Genomic DNA, 19,869 nt, shown 5'->3' on the forward strand with positions numbered 1-19,869 from the left:
TCTATTTACTGTAGAAAGCACATTTTCGTATGCAGATTCTTTGCACTTTGTGACCATACACGTGGCTAAGGAAAATACTATTGGGCCAAAAGGAGAAGCAACGCAGCAAAAGAGTTAAAACTGTTTGTAAAGCTGCTTTGCTCAGCCTGCTGCACAGACCACTGGAGATGAATAACCCTGGAGGACTGGAGTTTGCTTCAATGAACCCTCTTCCACTGTGGCTGTCACGGGGTGGGGGTGCACTTCTTTATGATACATGGTTTTAACTTGAGTGCTATTAGCATTAGGAGGGAATTAAATATGAGTCGTAAATTTAAAAAAAAACCCTGCATCAGACGATTGATCCTTTCTGAAAGCACAGAAGTTTACATGGCTGAGCCCAAAGCTACAGAGCTTCCTGCGACTCTGAATCTAAAGGCAGAACAAAGACCAGACTGTGAGATGATCACCGGTTTAAAAAGGATGATGGGTTCTGGGACCCGCCGTGACTCGGGCACACAGTCTGTCCCCACACCGTTTAATATAAGGGCGTTCCCAAGTCTTTCCCCAAGGGAACACCCGCATTTTGTCGGAGCAGTTCCTATTCAGTTTCACGTAGGCACCAATCCCAGCCGGAGTTCAGCCACGATCCAGGGAACAGACTCGGTTCCCTGTGCCACTTCGCCCACACGCTGGTGATGATGTCATGAGGAGGGGGCAGGGGAACGTGGAAAGCCACAACAAATGGCAGGCGGCTGGAACTGCCACCTCCACCTCCTCCTCCTCCTCCTCCTCCTCCTCCACCTGCTGTTTAGAAACAATGTCACCAAGCAACACCATGCTCCAGCAGTCTGGAAAAAATTAAAGGGGACGGTGGCCCGCTCTCCCCCCCCAAAAAAAAAGGTTTCCAAGTAGAACTGAAAGCTGAAGGTGAACACTCTGCTGTATCTTACAGAGCCGAGCTGCAGTCTGGCAATCGCCTCGCTGACCTCTTACACTGCAGATAACCAGATCCAAGTCTGGATTTTGTATAATCTCAGATCTGATGGCCAAGGTTAAAAAAATAAAAACCCCAGAGAATGGTAAAAGAGAGGAGGGAACCAGGAGAAACAAATATAGAGATACCAGAAGGCAATGTCAGATAAAGAAAAAAGAGAAAGAGAAAATAGAACCGAAGAAACCAGAATATAACGTGAAAAATAATGATATACTACATAACAAACTGAAGTAACTTCTGGTTTACGACAAAACAGAAAATAACAGTGGAGACAGCTAATACAATAGCAATGAATTAGTATTTAAAAAAACAAAAAAAGTAATCAAAAGTAACACACAGTAGTCAATAGGTGGAAAAAAGTACCATAGATGGAAGAGGAGAATAGAGAAGGTGGATTATGAGAAGAACAGGGAACGGCCAGGCACCCCAGGCCACATTGCCTTAAGTAACGCAATCCAAACACAGTCATGTATGTTGCTAAAGATGGGGTTCATTCTCCATTCCTGAGGTAACCTTCTCTAGTAGCAGATTTCCAAATGACCATTTTTTATTCTCTGATGCCTCCTCTCAAAATGCTGTCATTGGTGAGGGCCAACACTGGGGAGCTTATTCTACTGATAATCAGGGTTCTCTAGGACATGTTCCAGGGGCATGTATTCTTTGGACCTAGCTTCCTACAAGAAATGCTTGCTGTTGAGTTCTACGCCTGTCTCGGGGAAAATGGGGGACGAAGCCCAAAGCACTACACACCACCAGCACAGGTTCTAAGCCCAAAAGCGCTACACACTGCTCTCCAGCGCGTTCGCTGATCTGGATTCTGCAGAACGTTTTGCAGAACGTCAGGACTCACAGAAACAGAATCCAGATCAGCAACGCGCCAGAGAACCAGTGCTGAAGAGGACTTCGGCTGGCAGGGGTTGACGGCAGCGGCGGCAGGGGAGGGTTAGCAGCGGCAGGAGTGGGGGGTCGAATGTGGCGGGGGAGGGTCGGCGGCGGCGGAGGGAGGGTGAAAACAGGGGGGGCCAGGGCTAAATCTGCAGGGGTCCATGCCCCCATGGCCCCGCCTAGCTACGCCCCTGGCGCCGAGGCCCCCTTTTACCGCAGCAGGTAAAAGGCTGGGGGGGGGCTTTTTTAATTAAAAAGAAATGGCCATGCAACAAGTGAACCACTTACCACACAGCCATTTCCAAGGGGAGCCCTTACTGCTACCTATTTAGGTGATGGTAAGGGCTCCCACACAAACCTGATGGAATTACTACTACTTATCATTTCTATAGCGCTACAAGATGTAAGCAGTGCTGTACACTTGAACATGAAGAGACAGTCCCTGCTCGACACAGCTTACAATCTAATTAGGCCAGACAAACAGGACAAATAAGAGATAAGGGAATAACTAAGGTGGGAATGATAAAATACGGATACTTAACAAGTGAGTAAGGGTTAGGAGTTAAAAGCAACATCAGAAAGGTAGGCCTTTAGCCTAGATTTGAAGACGGCCAGAGATTGCAGACGTTTCCCTTTGAAAATATTAAGTACCCCGGCACCACAAAAATACAAAATATGTTTTTAGGACCAGAAATGGCACACGCTGGTTGTGGGAACTACCACTGGGCTCCTGCAGTAGCCCAGATTTGCGCGCAGGAAGCCCACTGCCCGAGCCAACCCTTTAGTAAAAGGGTTCCTGAGTCCTAGGGGAGAGGATTAAAACCACAGAATTTCAAATAGTTCCTACCTGAGCACACAATTCTGGAATGTGCTGCCGCGCAATTTAAAAACGATCTATGAACTAGCTAACTTCCGAATTCTGCTGAAGACTCATCTCTTCAACAAGGCATACAACAATGATCAACAAATATGAATTCCTGTAGACATATCCAGAACGACCTCCACTATATCTACCTGCCAAAATATTAACATGTTTTCTCATCATCTCACTACCCAAGATCCTCTTGCTATTACTAAATATATATTTTCTTATATAATTCTTACATATTTCTTATATTTCTCTTACTATGTTTGCTGAAAAATATTATCATGTTACCCAAAATCCTTCTGTTATTACTAAATGTATACTTTCTCATGCATTGTTACTACTCATGACGTATTGTAAGCCACATTGAGCCTGCAAAGCGGTGGGATAATGTGGGATACAAATGCAACAAATAAAATAAATAAAAATTATGCAATGGTATCGCTGGCCAGAGTCATGATATGCGCAGTCTCCCCACACCATACCAGCGAATCAGTTCCAGACAGTTCACCCTGAGTAATTGCCAAGCTTGTGTTCCCTAATCACTTAATGAAAGGAATCAAGCAATTAATACAAGATCTGTTCTCAATAGCCAGCAGCCACTGACATTCCTGGACTTCTCTGCTGCAAGGTCTCTGCTTGGAGGTCATGACATGGGCTTTTATTACACAGGGAAAGATGTGGATTCTCTGCCAAACTCCGATATCTTCTTACTGCACCATGGAAAGTTATTTAAGAACATTGCAAAGGTGCTTTCGAAAACCAGGAATCGGCAAAGAATCCGGTTTTCTCTAAAACTATTACAGCTGCCAGCGCTTTGGGAGGGAATGAACATTTAAAGAAATCAGGCCAGGCGCCCTGCCCAGAAAACGCCACCAAAGAGCGAGATGGCAGTTCCAGCAGGCAGAAGAGTCAGGTTAAAATAATATAACAAAAATGATTTTAAAGTATATATTTCATGAACTGATAATGAATAAGACTGTTGGGGCAGACTGAACGAACCGTGCAGGTTTTCATCTGCCGCCATTTACTATGTTACGATGGGGGGAGTCAATATTCAAAGCGATTTAACCGGCCAAAAACGTTTCCTGGCCAGTTAAATCGCTTGTTTGGGGCTAACTAGTTTTATTAAATGTATTTATTTATTTGTAGCATTTGTATCCCACATTTTCCCACCAATTTGCAGGCTCAATGTGGCTTACATTTGCCGTAATGGCGATTGCCATTTCCGGGTAACAGAATTACAAATGGTATTGCGTTAAGGTGCATACATACATGGTAACATACATGGGACGTAACATACATGGAATAGATCATGGTATGTATATATATATCTAGATACTAAAGACTCCAGAACTATGAAAAAACTTATTTTATTAACAAATTATCATTCATTCACACACCACGATATTTCACAATACAATTACCACCCATTCACTTTAACATGTGTCAACCAATTATCAAAATTCGGAAAAAACCTATGTAGCTGTGCCAATTGGTCTTTACAAATTACTATTATTCTTCGTTGTTTATATATAGTCCTTTAGAGCAATATACAACTTATGCATTTGATATTATAAATTCATCTTCGACTTTGGTTCTATAACATAGAACCATCGCATAATTAGTGCTTCGTTGCGTCGTTTATGTTCTTCTGTTGGTGAATTTAAAGTACAAGCTCGAGATATGAGCAATAGATTTATAGAGCGGGGTTATCCCAAACAGGTCATACGGAATGCTTACAAGAGAGCATTGTATGCATATCGCCCTTGGCTATTTCAGTCGGGTCAGGTCACCTCCAGCAATACAGTGGCATGTGTTATACCTTTTTCAAATAGAGCAGGAGGTATTTCCTCCATTATTCATAAATTTTGGCATGTTCTGTCTGTGCATCCTGAGTTCACGGAACACCCGAAGGTAGCGTACGCAAGGCAGGCAAATGTGGGTGAGCTGCTTAAACGCCCTAAACATTATAATATCACGGGTAGGCATTCCCCTTGTGGTAAGTGTGTATATTGCTGCTACTCTGTAGACACCAATGTTATCAATATCCCTCACAGTGCAAGACAATTTTATTTAAAACAGCATACAACATGCACCAGTGAAGGGGTAGTGTATTGTATTTGGTGCCCTTGTGCACTATATTACATAGGTCATACGAAGAGACAACTAAAGAAACGTTTGGCAGAACATATTAGCAATTTACGTTTGGGTAAAAGGGAGAACCCATTGGTGGATCATTGGCAGCAATATAAACACACTATTGATCAGCTTCAATGTGCTGTATTAATTCAGATTTTACCTGGTAATAGAAGTGGGGATATAAGCGCTCACTTACTTGCACTGGAGCAACGCTATATCTATACATGGGACACAGTAACACCACGTGGCCTTAATTTGGAGGTCGAATGGGTGTGACGTTTGTTAGGGCGTCAGTTACGTTGTGGAGTGCTGGGTATTTAACTCATGTGCCTTTTTGCCATGCGTATAGCAATTTCCGGTGTTGTGATTCCTGTACGGAAGCACTGCCGACCGCCACGCTGGCGAGCAGCCAAGTGTTAGATTATTCGTAAGTATATTTCAATATGATAATGCATGTAAAAATTCATACATTTTGCATGAAATGAACAATGGATGATGTGCTGTAATATTGTTACAGCTTTGGTTCCTCCTGAAGAAGGAGACGAAATGCCGATCAGCATCGGGGAACCGGCGATGTGAAAATTTCAAGCACGCCTACATGTTTTCAGCCATTTCAATTTTGGAGTGTCTTTATACTCTTAATAATTGTTGCCAGTAAGCAAGAAAATAGTTATGAACTCTTATGGACTGAGCATACTATTACGGTGCAATATGGTTCTAAAACTGTTTTAGTGCAGGACATTCAGCACTAATTATGCGATGGTTCTATGTTATAGAACCAAAGTCGAAGATGAATTTATAATATCAAATGCATAAGTTGTATATTGCTCTAAAGGACTATATATAAACAACGAAGAATAATAGTAATTTGTAAAGACCAATTGGCACAGCTACATAGGTTTTTTCCGAATTTTGATAATTGGTTGACACATGTTAAAGTGAATGGGTGGTAATTGTATTGTGAAATATCGTGGTGTGTGAATGAATGATAATTTGTTAATAAAATAAGTTTTTTCATAGTTCTGGAGTCTTTAGTATCTAGATGTTTAAACAGACTCTGGTTTTTGAATGTAACCCCTATGGTTAGATAGTTATGTATATATATATACCATCTGCACACATACATGGTAAAGAAGGATACATTATGGTATTGCATGAAGGTTCTTAAATAATAACTTGGACTGTAACATACATTAGGTCATCGACTAAAGAGATCATATTCGACATAAGGATTAAAGTATTAGTGATTGTTCATTTCTAGCAAAGAGGTTAATCAGTCAAGTGATAAGATTTCGGTTTTGTCTAGATCATGTAAAGTCTTATTATTTCGTGTTTAAGGTGGATGTTTATGGTATGCCTTCTTGAACAGATCAGCTTTCAGTAGCCTTCGGAAGATAGTCATTTTCAGAGGTGGGTTAGTCCCGCTGAAAATGACCGGTTAGCACTTACTGCAAAACCAGCTATTTTGGGGACATTCCGGGGGCAGAGTCAGCACTTACCACCGTGTAGTACACCCTCCTCACCTTATTGTAGTACTGGAGGTGGACACTATGCCACTGACCATCACTGACCCCTCCAGGAATGAACGGTGAGACCGTAGTGGTCGACTCTCCTGATAAAATAAAACACAAAAGAATAATCATCAGGTGATACCTCATGAGTTTAAAAAAACAGTGCCGTCAAAAGAACTTCTCTCCGCCATTTACCCAAATGTGGCCCAGGGTGGTCACCTTCCCCACAGTATTGAGTCCACGATGGTCAGCGGTTATTTTAAATGCTGGCCACTGTGGGCAAAACTAATATCTGGATATTCAGACAATGGCTGCTGCTGAAGATCTGGCTACAGATGCGAGAGGAGGGGGTCACTGGAGAGCTTCAGCATTTGCTGCTTTTGGTAAGACTGCTTCTCACTGAAACGGATGCCTTTGGTCTGCTTTATTTGTTTCAGTATCTTCTTGAACACTATCGTGATCCCTGAGGCAGGCGTTTGATTGCGCCGAAACACGGACCCTGTCGGGTCCCTTTCTCCAAGCAGCAAATAAAAGCGTCTTTTAAGCACCACCTCCTGTGCTGGAGTGTCTGTTGGCCAGCCTCTACTTTTGTTTGATTGTACTGTCTACGCAGAGGTCTTTCCTGTTTGCTGTGCCGGCTTTTCCAAGTTTACATGGCTAAAAATGGCTTACTGATTTTTTTTCTCCAGGAACTTATCTAAACTGCATTTAAACCTGGCTATGCTAACTGCCTTGACCACCATTTCCAGCTCCCATGTGACCCTCTTCTGTTATAAGAAGAAGGTTTGTTCACCATTGTGTAAGCAAAATGTGCACAAAAAAAACAGCAAAGGTGGTCCAGAAAGGAGGAAAACAACCAATGATGCAAGAAGAATACTTTTATTGAAGAAGGACCCAACTTGGCCAAGTTTCGACAAAAAAAAGCTTTCATCAGGGGTCATCAGATTCTTCAATAACAGATACGATAAGAATGCAAAAGGTCTGCGGGTATGACGACATAAGTCACATTCAGCACTGCGTCATTGGTTGTTCCTCCTTTCTGGACCACCTTTGCTGGATTTTTTTTGTGCCTTTTCGTCTTTTGCAAAGGTCGTATTCCTCGCTGGTCTGAACAAACCATGTGCACCAGGCTGTTCTGGTCAACTCGGAGAGTTCCCCCACCTCTACCATGGAAAAGTTTTTCTCCCTTTTTTCTGCCGTGAATGTGAACCTTGAGGCGTGGCCACTGACCTGCAGAGAACGTGAGCTGGATCTGTTCCTCGATGACCTCCAAGGCCACAAAATCATGTTTCTCATTAAAGCGACCGTTATACAGCAGAAGCCCATTCCGTTCTTTTGTGGCAAATCTATCAGTGAAAATTGGTCGGGGGGGGGGGGGGGGGGAGTGGAGAAGGTGGAGGAAGTAGAGTGAGATGAACAGTGAGAGTGGAAAGGGAATCATTATCACAAGGAGAAAATGATCATTGTTTAAATAAAGAGCTCAGTGCCGCATCGTGATAATAATCAGATACTAAAAAGAATAAATAATTATAATACATACATATATTGTGCATTGGGCAAGGTAGAAGTAAATAACAATGTAAACATAGTTTATAATATGCAATGGTCATAAAATATAACCTGCTTATTTGAACAGTGAATATACCAAAAAACATTTTTTGTGGAATAATTCTACATTATTTATGAGGGACTTTCTTTGTTCTTAGTGGACACCTATTTATTCAAGATTTATTCCTTTCTTGAAACTCCTGCACAGACTCTCCCTATATGTTTATTTATATTTTGCTCACACCATTTTGGGTAGTAGCTCAAGGTGAGTTACAGTCAGGTACTCTGGATATTCCTCTGTCCCAGGAGGGCTCACAATCTAAGTCTGTACCTTAAGCAATGGAGGGTTAAGTGACTTCCCAAGATCACACAGAGCAGCAGTGGGATTTGAACCGGCCACCTCTGGCTTGCAAGACTGGTGCTCTAACCACTGGGCCACTCCTCCACGTTGTACTCTTCCAGAACTTCTCTCAAGTTCTAATCATGAAACTTGACATTTGTGCTTCATCTAAGCCATACAATCTTAGCTGAAGAGGAAGGACCACCTTACCAAGCTCCTCTTCCGAGCACTGACAGCATACATCTATCTAGAGGGAAGAGGGTGTCAGACTGATGTGCACCTTTGAGTCTGGAATAAGAGCTGATATTCCACCAGAAAGACAGGTGATACTACAGCCTACCTCTTAACCCCCCACCCCCACTCCAGAGAAGCAGTGCACAGGTCCACTTAAGTTTCCTGCAGGGTGGGGATGAAGCAATTGCCTGTCTCCCCTTCTCCTGTAATATTTAGGCCCAAGCACACTTCACGGTCACTTTAACCTCTCAGAGACACTTTCTAAATCAGATATTCCTGACCTACACAAATCTATATCTGGCCAAAGCAGACATTCGTTGATTGCCAACCAGGTCTCTAAAGACCTCCATTTCCCTTAGAGGACAAGAGGAAGTGTAGTCATTACTTCTGAGGTTTCCAACTTAGATCATGGAATGAGGGGGAGCCTGCAACTTGAATGATGGGGAGCTCTGCTCCTGGATTGTGGAAAGGAGCCTTGTGTCTGTACCATACAAATGATTGAGGTGGCAGTAAGGGCTCCCATGGTAACCTGCTGTAACCGGGCAGTGAACGGCACTGCCCAATTACCGCCAGGTTAGTGTCATGCTACAAATTAGGGAATTATTTTCCGTAGTGCCAGAAATGGCATGCGCTTGAGGCCGAACTTCCACCTGTGGCCAGGGCCGCCAAGAGGAAGGGGGGCAGGGGGGACAAAATTCCCCGGGCCTGGGCCCGGTGCCAGGGTCAGGCCACCGGCGCTGCAGTCCCTGGTCTCACCTGCCTGCCTCCCTCCTCGGTTCCGGGCCCCCTGCATTTGAAGCGACAGTCACAGATCGCCTCCCTTCGGGCCTTCCCTCCCTGTGTCCCGCCCTAGTGGAAACTGGAAGTTACATCAGACGAGGGCGGGACACAGGGAGAGAAGGCCAGAAGAGAGGCGATCTGCGACTGCCGCTTTGAATGCAGGGGGCCCGGAGCCATGGAGGCAGGCAGGTGACACTGAGGACTGCAGCGACGGGGGGGGGGGGGCAGCAGTGGCGGGGGGAGCGACAGGGGGCGGCAGCGGCAGGGGGAGCGACAGGGGCAGCAGCAGCGGGGGAGCGGAGGCGGGGCGGCCTTGCCCCGGGCCCGGCCTAGTCTCTCGGCGGCCCTGCCTGTGGCTGCGCTGGGCCGGCGGTAGTTCTAGGTTGCTGCGCAGTAACCCTCTAGTAAAAGGGCCCTTAACTGATTATTGCAGGATTATCGCGTGAGCCCTTACCGTCTACAGAATGGTTGGTGGTTAGTGTTCGCATGGTAATTTTTTTAATGGTCATGCGTTAAAGATACCATTAATGTGTCAACACACTACAAAAGATAATGGAATAGTTCTGAAATGTCACAAACATGTTCTTTGTTTAACCGTTGTTAGATACACAACTTAGAACTGAATTAATGCATGACCATTAATACAAAAATTAGAAAATCAGCCATTTTACTGGTGCAGGAAAAATGGCCTTAGCACAAAGGAAAAAACGGTGTAAGAGAGCGCTGAGGTCAATTAACTTTATCTGCCTAACTCTGGGCTTCTTTTATCAAGCCTTGCTAGCAGTTCCTACGTGGCAAAGCCTACGGAGTCCGTGGGCTTTGTCGGCATTACCGTATCAGGAGCCACTAACGTGGCTTGATAAAAGAGGCCTCTATCTGGTTACTGGTCTGAATACCACCGCTACTCAGATAAGTAGTGACACCCACATACTGCTGCTGAACTATTCAAGTATAAAATAACCATGGTCGCCGGCATTTAAACCAAGTGCCGTCTGCTGTGACTCAATATTATCCTTTTTGCTAATTATTTTTGAAATAATTCTAACCGTAGAAGTCCACCAATATTCTACTCCAAGAACGGTGTTTGATTTGGGGATTAAAAATAATAGTTTCTTCTTTGTCCTTCTCAAAATTCCACTCCTCCAACCTCCAGTACAGGTGAATAATAGACGGACAGCCCTATTTTGCTCCAAAAGCGTCGCTCTGTATAACTTTCAGAAGTCATACATCCAGATTTTACACCTGTCGGTCTTTTATTATTTTTTTTTTATGTTGTTTTTTTTTTTTTTCTATTTTTATCTATTAGAAGCTTGAGCTGAATTTTGGAAGTCAGGAAAATGAGACAGATGGTACAAGTTCCAATCTGATCCAACGCTGGCAAGCTTCCATAGTCCAGCTGTGTGGCAGCGTATCCACTGCCACTTCTGCACTGATACCCTTTGCCAATGTAGCTGAATCCTTCCCTGCAGCACCCCCTGCTGTTCCAGTACTCAGACCCCCACTCCCCCCCCCCCCCAACACAGCTCTGTCAGTGCACCTCAGTCTGGACCTGCAGAAGATGCAGCTGTCCGGTGCCCTCTGGGCAGAACAGAAACGAGGCACTGATTGCATGATTTTGACAGATTCTTGGGGAGACCTGCACAAAACTCCTGCAAGCAGGTGCTCTAAAGGCAGAGAAAGGCTGTTTTGTGGAAGCCAAGGCTTGCAAATCTTATAAAATATGCAACGAACTGTGACAAGGCACTGCTTCACTTCGCCGCACTCTCCAGCATCCCTCTCCCACTTTACGATCTCACTAAAGCACTCTGACAGATTTATAAGGAGGACAGATCCTTCCAGTTCCCACTGCACATTCTCCGTCTCTGCATTATGCACTAGTCTGCTTCTAAGGGCAGAGAAGATGCTTAAAGAGCAGCAGAGATAAAGAGATCAGAAACAGAGAAGCTAGAAAGTAAGGAGTTAAAGGAGAGGAGAGAAACAGGGAGCCAGAGAGGGGAGGAATAAGAGTGAAGGAATTTCCACAGTGGTGCAGCTGAATCTGCTGAACCTCAGGGGCTATAATAGAAACAAAACGCAGCAATTTTATTCAGCTACTGGATATACATTGCTATACACAATAGTATATACCCCTGCCTCACGGGCGGATCAGAAGCAAATGCAGGCGCTAGAGGCTGTTAGCACCACCCCAGCGCCTGCGTTTGCTACCATCTCATGATCAGAGCCCCCGAACGCGTGAAACAACACGCTCACAGGCTCTGAATACAACTAGCATGCAAATGCATGCAAAACAAGGCTCTTAGCGCAAGTAGCATGCACATGCGTGCTAAACCTATTCATCCCCAATGATCAGCGACCAGTGCACCAAAGATTGGCTCGCTGGCTGTGGCGAACCCTATGCCAGCTCGGAGCTGGCGTTAGAGTTTCCAGACCACTGGGGAGGAATAGTGAGCCCTGTGCAGCATGCATTTGCATGACAGCAGGCCCCCATTCCCCCCCAATGCAGCAATCCCCTGCAGGAACCAACGACCCGACCGACAAGACCCCCCAGGAACCGATGACCCGACCGACGACCCCCTCCCCAAGTGACAGGAGGCTGGAGGTCCGGCGGACCTCCGGACCCCCGACCCTCTCCCCGACACAGGTTCGGGGGGGGCTGGAGATCCGTTGGGTTTCCAGCCCCCTACCCCCCCCCCCCCCCAGCATTTGTAAGAAGTCCCTGGTGGCCCAGTGGGCCGTGGTCAATCCCCTCACCCTCCCCTACCTTAGGTTGGAGAAGGGAGGTGGCCTCCCTCCTCTTCCTTCGGCGCCGCCTGAAAAAATGGCAAAGCCCAGCCCTGCCCAGTGTATCCTGGGATGCGCTGGACGGAGCTTCACACCATGTGACTGAGCGCATGCTCAGACACAATCCTCCCACACTTCTACCCCACGATCCGAAAGAACTGCGTGCTTAAATCTGCATGCAATTATCTCTTATCATAGGTGCGGTAAAGCCCCGTGTTGTTCCAGCGCTATTTTTAGAGCGCTGTTTGGAACAGCGCGGGGCTTTTGATCATCTGCCCATCAATGCGCTATAATTTAAGGACTTTTACAAAGCTGCACTAATGGCTGCCGTGCAGCAACGCTGACACAGCCCATTCAAAGTGAGCACTTAAAGACAATGGGAGATAAAGGGGATCCTTTTACTAAAGAACGGCAGTCTCTGGGCTTAATGAGTTTTCACGTGGGATTCTCCTGCACACTAAGCCCAGATTTAATGCGGCACTTTGTAAGGCATTTCTTTTCAGGTCGCACATTAGCGTTCCCATTAGCATGTGGAACCTGCAAAAAATTAATTATTTAGGAGGCACCGAGTGCCCCCCTCGTTAAGGGTTCCTTTTACCAAGACGCGCTAGAAACTGGCCAGCGCTGCGGTTAGTTGGTGGGTTTGCCGCACGCTCCGGCCACTTTCCAGTGTGGCTGAAAAATGGCCGTGGTGGGTATTTTTTTTTTTTAATGGCCGCGTGCTAAATTTCCTCATTAACATGTGGCCATTACCGCCAGGAGCCCTTACTGTCACCTATTTAGGAGGTGATAAGGGCTCCCATGCTATTCCTGCTCTAATCGAATAGCACGCGGTAATGTGCCTGCATTACCCAATTAACGCAGGCACACCTACTCTCTGCCCCCAGATATGCATCCCGCAGCAAAAATATTTATTTATTTATTTGTAACATTTGTATCCCGCATTTTCCCACATATTAGCAGGTTCAATGTGGCATACAAAATACCGTAATTTTGGACGCCAAGTACGGTAAGTTATAAACAAATACAATTAGAAAAAGGGTCAGGTAAGGTAGGGGTAAATGGGTACAATAAGGGACAAGGAAATAAGAAATAAAATGTCCATTGCAATGTATGTAGAGATGCATTGTAGAGTTGAGGCATTTAAGTAGAATCAATAGGGTAGGCCTTGCAAAACAGATAGGTCTTTAAAGTTCGCTTGAAGTTTTGATGGTCGTGCGTCGTTTTCACTCTCTTTGGTAATGCATTCCACATTTGCGTACTTAAGTAAGAAAAATTGGATGCATAGGTTGATTTGTATCTGAGTCCAATGCAGCTTGGATAGTGAAGGTTCAGATAAGTACGTGATGAACGGATTCTGTTTCTGGCTGGAAAATCTATTAAATCAATCATATATCCTGGGGCATCACCGTAGATTATCTTGTGGACCAGAGAGCAAATTTTGAAAGTGATGCGGTCCTTGACAGGGAGCCAGTGTAGTTTCAATCGAAGAGGTTTAGCGCTATCAAATCTTTTTTTGTTGAATATATTTTTTTTACCACAGGTGTAGTGTGCATTGACGGCCAAACTACCATGGGTTGCCTCAGTGTGTTCCACGGCAGTGTCCTTTTACCATGCAGTAGGCCCACATTAGGCCTACCGCGCCTTAGTACATGGGCTCCCAAATCTGCATTATCCAGTTAGCGCATGCTAATCAGAATGTGCTAGCTGGATAACACAAGACACCCACTCTCCACCCGTGACATGGCCACTCAGAAAAATATTTTTAAATAGGTAATTCATGGGTTTGCAAGAACAAATAGGCAAAATACCTCAAGACACTTGAACGCGTTTCTGTGGTAGCCTTTTTGAGTATACTAACATGCATAAAGGGCTTAACGCTCTTTAATAAAAGGGTCCCAAAGTGACCTGGCCCAACATCACAAGTAGTGTCAGAAGGAGAAGCTTACCTGGGTTCCCTCTCTACAGCAGCCTGGATTAGATTTCATGTGAAAAAGCCATGCACTTAAATCTAGAAAGTGCAAATTAACCTCTGACCAGCCAGAATTACTTCACCAGATACCTCTCAGAAATAACCAAAGCTGCAAATGTCCTACTGCCTGGAGGGAGACCTTGAGCCAGTACTGGCTTGTACACATTCTCTCTTCTGGTATTTTCTACTCCTTTTAGCAAGAGGCCAAAAGGGAAGAAGCAGGACTACAAGTACCAGAATGCAGCATTCCCCAAAGACATTCCCCCCTTTCGCCCCCATCACCTGTCCTGGGTACTCACGTGAGGGAAATGGTAAAATGGAAGCGTTGTCGAAGTCCCTTGAAAGTGATGAAGGACTGTGCAGGAAAGCTGCGGGTGGTCATCTCACAAAATGGCTTCTCGTAGTCCCCCGAGGGGCAGTCACATTTGAAGCCCCCCACGAGCAGGTTGACACAGGAGCCTCCATTCTTGCATACCCCAGGGGAGCAGCGACCAGAACGCAGGTTCAGTTCACAGTGGTCTCCTGAGAGAGAGAGAGGAGAGTATGAAGTGTGTTCATCCACACACACCCCCCCCCTTAATTGTATAAGGCCATGGACAATTCAGCTTCTTTAATCCTGTTGGTTTCCATTTGCTCAAATATTTATTGGCGTCATTGTACAATGGTTTGCTCTTTAGAAGAAGGACTGTGCAGAGTTCATCTGGAGACTCCAGGTCATCAGACACAAGCTGAGCCAGGCCTGGTTTCCCCTCACTGCATGCTTTGCTTGAGGAAAATAACTACAAGTCTCTAGATGCAATGGAGGGAAACTAGAACTGACTTACTCTATCCCTTGTGGACCAGAGTTATCTGGTAACAATGTGTGAAAAACACCACACAGTACTGTATAAGAGAAATCACAAGGTCATAATCAACGTGCCAGCCCCAAAGACCTAGCAATTGAAAGGCAGCTAAAGTGACTTGCTCAAACTTGACAATGGGTGGTAGATTTCAGTTTTCTAGGTTTCTAGGTTTCTAGGTTTCCAAGTCATAGAATAAAGGGAGAACAACCCAGAATTCTGCATAAATAAACAAACACTCAAAAACTGAAGAATTCTTTGCCCCATGATTGAGAAAAACTTACATTCATGAAGTTACAGTTTGAGCCTGGAGAGAGTGTGCAGGGTTCAGTGCATGTCTCTAAACCCCAGGCGCAGGGCCAGGTAGAACTGATCAATATAAGGTATCATAGGCTGGCAAGAACACAACAGTTTATGCAAGATACAGAATGGGCACACACACCAGCAGAGGTTCCCAACACGTGGTAGGCATATGTAAGAGATCAGCAAAGGACACGTAGCTTCTGGCACCCAACCACTAACTTCCCTTCACTGCCTCCACTTGCTCGTCTGAGGGGCTGCTGCCTTCTGAAGTCTGCAGGGGAAATAAGAAATAGAAAGTGCGACCCTCCCCTGTCCACTGCCTACCTGGCTCCATGGCTGCAAACCAATCAGAGGCAGGCATGAGGCCACAGCCTTGTGCTCACCACTGTTAGTTATTACCAGTCCTGCCCCTCCAAAACAGGAAGTTACATCATAGGGGCGGGGCCAGCAAGAGCTACCGCTGGTTGTTTTAAAATAGATAAATACTCCGCATTCCCCTGCTCAGCGAAGTTTGTATTTTAGTCCACGGTTCCTCCATGTAGATCACCCCAGCCTTCTTGGAAGCTATTATTCCTCATCACAGTGGGTACCACAGACTCGCTTAAAAGGAATTTTCAAGCACAACTTGATAAGTTGTTTATAAATATTACCCCGGATTCTATATGTAGCGCCAAAATTTCAGTACAGATCCAAGATACGTGAGCAATAAATTAGTTAACGAGCAGTCAAGTATGAACTAATGGTCCTTAACCATCAATAACTGCACTTCATTGACACTAATTTGGATTTGTGTGCGCATCTGCTTACGCGTTATTCTATACCCCGATCGCCTAAATCCCTTGGAGGGGCATAATCGAAAGGGGCTCGACGGACCTTTGGTCTTTTCCCAGTATGGCATTACCTATTTACTTATGTACCCTCAAGAGTCGTGAAAAAAGCTGCAGATGGCATCTTATTGGGCCAACGGTAATACATTTTTTCTGACTGGCTCTCGACAGCTAACCCCCTTCATCGGGTGAATGAGCTTCATTATTTCATACAGCAGTGGTTCCCAAACCCACCCCAGACAGTCAGGTTCTCAGCATATCCCTGATGAATATTAACGAGAGATAGCAAATCTCTCTCGTGAATATTCATTTTGGGAATCCTGAAAACCCAACTTGGCTATGGTGCCTCCAGGACCAGGTCTGGGAGCCACTGTCACAGGGTAACAGAATTGTATGGAGACTGGATCCTCTCTACTGACATTAACTTCCACTGGACCTACAGAACGAGTGCCAGCGTGAGCTCATATCTCAGCTTCTGGAAGAAATTCAAAATGCCGCTATTTATGGCATTTCTTGGGAGGCTGAGCTTTGGGGATGTACAGGTGTTGTACATTATTTATATGTGCTGTATATTTGATGCTGGTTTGGTTTTATTTTGTTGTGTTTAATGTTGAATTTGAAATATGTTAGTGCTTGTAGGCTGTGTTTGAGCCCTCCCTGGTTAAACGGAATAGAAATATTGGATGAAATGAAATGAAAGTGGTAGATAGGGTTACAATTAGAGGAGGAAAGGGAAAAACTGAATTTCACACTGATGTTCCTGATGGTGTTAGGATCGCAAGAGAGGAGCCAGAAGGAAGATGGCAAAAGGGAAGCACAACATGCGTGAAGAGGGGATTTGCCAGGAAATGATCTATTATGTACTCTAAGTGCAACCCAGAGGTAGATTTATAAATCCAGCAGGAACGGAGGTAAGAAATCAGAGATAAAGCCAGCGTTAACAGCAACCCCCGAAACCAACTAATGAAATGAACAGGGGCCAGAGAAGGACTGCATAGGGGGCAAGCCTTCAAGACACAACGTGCAATGTTTCTTTTGCAGGTCGGGAAAAAAAAAATCAATAGAAGGCCAAACATACAGAAAACGAAACCCTGGAACTCTCCTGCACAGGCTGTCAAGTCCCCCTCCCCCTCTCCCTTTGTCATTAACCTGTCAAGACTCATTTTCTAATCAAATCCTTGGCCTATTCTCTCCTCTCAGGCACAGGGTCTCTCCCCTAAGGGCACCCTGTAAAGAACATTACATTCCCTGCCTCTTCCCTTCCATTATTCCTCCCCCTCCCCGGAGACTGACTTTGGTTTCCATGGAAATTAAGAAGCCCCCCCCCCCCCCCAACTGCACATGAAATATGAAAAAAAGACAGCACCTCCTACCCAGCCCACCCGTTCTCAATTCTAACATGGAAGATTAGCATTTATAAGCTCAGTGCTGACAGAAGGAAAAAAAATACAGGAAAAGAACGAGAGAAGCAGGAGAAACTAAGAAATGGCTGGCCAGGGCAGGATTCAGACCCCTCCACACACTGGGTGACAGTCACTCTGACCCTGATCAATACTGACTGAATTACATCCCCTATGACTTGAGTTAATGGTCTTGGTATGGATGGATAGGGATCCATGTCACGAGATACAGCACAGGTGACTCAGACAGATAGGGCTCTGTCAATGTGCCTCAATCCTGCTCTACAGAATGCCCCTCTATTCCAGAACTGAGACCAACACATTCACACAGCTCTGTCAATGCACCACAATCCTTCCCCCGCTATTCCCTGCACCTCCCATTATCCCAGTGCTGAGATGAACATACACAGTTCTACCAACGCACCTCAATCCTGCCCTGCATGCACCCAAAGCCCTTTTTTGCAGGTGCGCTGAAAAATGGATCTGCGCACGTCCAATACACGCATCTACACCAGCACAGGCCATTTTTCAGACACCTTAGTAAAAGGACCCTTATGAAATGGGGCCTCGTTAATAATAATGAGTTGTAATAGCATTAGCACATGGTAAGCAGTAGTATATGTTACTAATTAACTGTACATTCATATAATTGTGGGCCAGGTTAGGGCAGAGGCAACCTTAAATATCAGCCATTTCTTATATGTAGAAGATGTTGCTAAAAACAAAAAAAGCTTCCAATGAGATTAAAATCAACAATAAATATGTTATAACAATGTTCTGAAAACATTCAGTTGACATCCAGCCACTAAAGGGCCAATATACAAAGCTATATAAGCGGGCAGGATCCAGCGATTGCCGCTGAATATCGACCCCTGCAATTTTTGAGATAGTTTTCAACTGTTTACAGAAGGCAGCCTTTATAGTCTCAGCAAGAAGCAGCCAACTGAAATTTATTACAGAAGCAATCTTTGATAATAGTGTCTCTGTATTGTCCTTCCGTGTAGTTGTAATGATAGCTGCCCGACATGTTTCAGCAATAAATGACTGCATCAGGAGCTCAGCTAACCCTTGTTGCTGTCACTGGTGACATCATACTAGTTATGGACCAATCAGATTTGGCCTAGGATGCAATTTGTTCCTCTCCTACTAAACATGGCTTCTTCTCGGGGTCCAGGAAGCACTTCAAAACAGTTGCACAATCAGTAACATGACAAGTATTTCTCATTTTATTAGGGGAGAAAAAAAAACCTCTTAGAAGTCTGGACAATATCCACATGGTACAGCTTTCCCTAGAAGGTAGCATTACTTTACCTAGGGTTAGTGTTGCTCGCTCTGAGGTCCTTTTACTAAGGTGAGCTGAAAAATGGCCTGCGGTAGTGTAGATGCGTGTTTTGGGCGTGCGCAGAATCATTTTTCAGGGCACCTGCAAAAAAATATTGCTGACAAAATGAAAATTGCCACACGTTCATTTTGGGTTTGAGACCTTACCGCTAGCCACTGACTTAGCGGTAAGGTCTCACGCGTTAACCAAGCAGTAATGACCTACGTGCGCCAAATGCCACTTGGCGTGCGTGGCTGATGCGCACCAGAAAATAAAAAACATTTTTTGGGTGCACGCCAAAAACGAAATTACCGCAAGGGCCACGCGGTAGCCGTGCGGTAACTCCATTTTGGCGCGCATTGGGCACGCGTACACGCTTATGCGGCTTAGTAAAAGGGCCCCTCTATTCATACGAACTTGGAGATAATTCAGAAGACATTAAGGGAGAGAGTTTTCTACCACACACATGCTGTTTGTGAAACCACAGTGCTGAGGTTTACAAGACAAAGTGGGAATCCCTCCATCCCATAATAAAGGCAGTCGCTGTTTACCGCAGTCTCTCTACCCTCTCTTCAAACTGTGTTTTTTTTTCTTTTTCTGCTCACAGTTCCTCAAATTAGCTGAGAGGAAAAATAAGTGTTTTGGGCACAAAGCCTAATATCATGCAATGCATCTTCTTAAGAAGTATCGCATTTCCTTCCCACAGGCGGGGTGCACCTTGCACGGCTCTCTGGGAGATTGCCATCATTGTCTGGGAAGCTGCTCACCCGCTGATGACATGCCAAAAAAAGACCTCTTCTAGCATATTGAGCTACAAGTCTAATGGCCTGGTGTTACAGCAATGGGCTGAGAACCAAGGAAGCCAGGATTCAAATTCCACTTCCTCTAGTGTGTACAGGTGATCTTGGGCAAGCCAACTTTATCTCCTGTTGCCTAATTACACCCAAAGTAAGGACAGGTTTGGCTTAAAATTCTAGGCAACTGTCACATGTCCTAGCTTAGTGTCAACCACAGAAATGCAAGTTCCTAGGGGGAAACATTCAAGTCTTTCCAGACATTTCTAAATGGACCCAATTCAGGAGGAAAACATTTCTTCAACTGAAAAAAAAAAAACACAGCAATTTCTATTGAAGCTGCTTATCAGC

At 45.0% G+C, this 19,869-nt stretch overlaps 1 protein-coding gene across 1 annotated transcript in view; it reads right to left on the reverse strand.

The window, feature by feature from the left end:
• CELSR2 (cadherin EGF LAG seven-pass G-type receptor 2) overlaps window positions 1-19,869 on the reverse strand; it is a 240,141-nt gene that overhangs the window by 114,921 nt on the left and 105,351 nt on the right. The window contains exons 3-5 of the mRNA XM_030221921.1: window positions 14,334-14,556; window positions 7,610-7,725; window positions 6,392-6,480 (exon numbers count right to left, since the gene is read on the reverse strand). Of these exons, the coding sequence (XP_030077781.1) occupies window positions 6,392-6,480; window positions 7,610-7,725; window positions 14,334-14,556 (428 nt within the window). The remainder of the gene's footprint in view (window positions 1-6,391; window positions 6,481-7,609; window positions 7,726-14,333; window positions 14,557-19,869) is intronic.

Source organism: Microcaecilia unicolor, chromosome 12 (genome assembly GCF_901765095.1).
Source record: "Microcaecilia unicolor chromosome 12, aMicUni1.1, whole genome shotgun sequence".
Taxonomy (NCBI): Eukaryota; Metazoa; Chordata; class Amphibia; order Gymnophiona; family Siphonopidae; genus Microcaecilia; species Microcaecilia unicolor.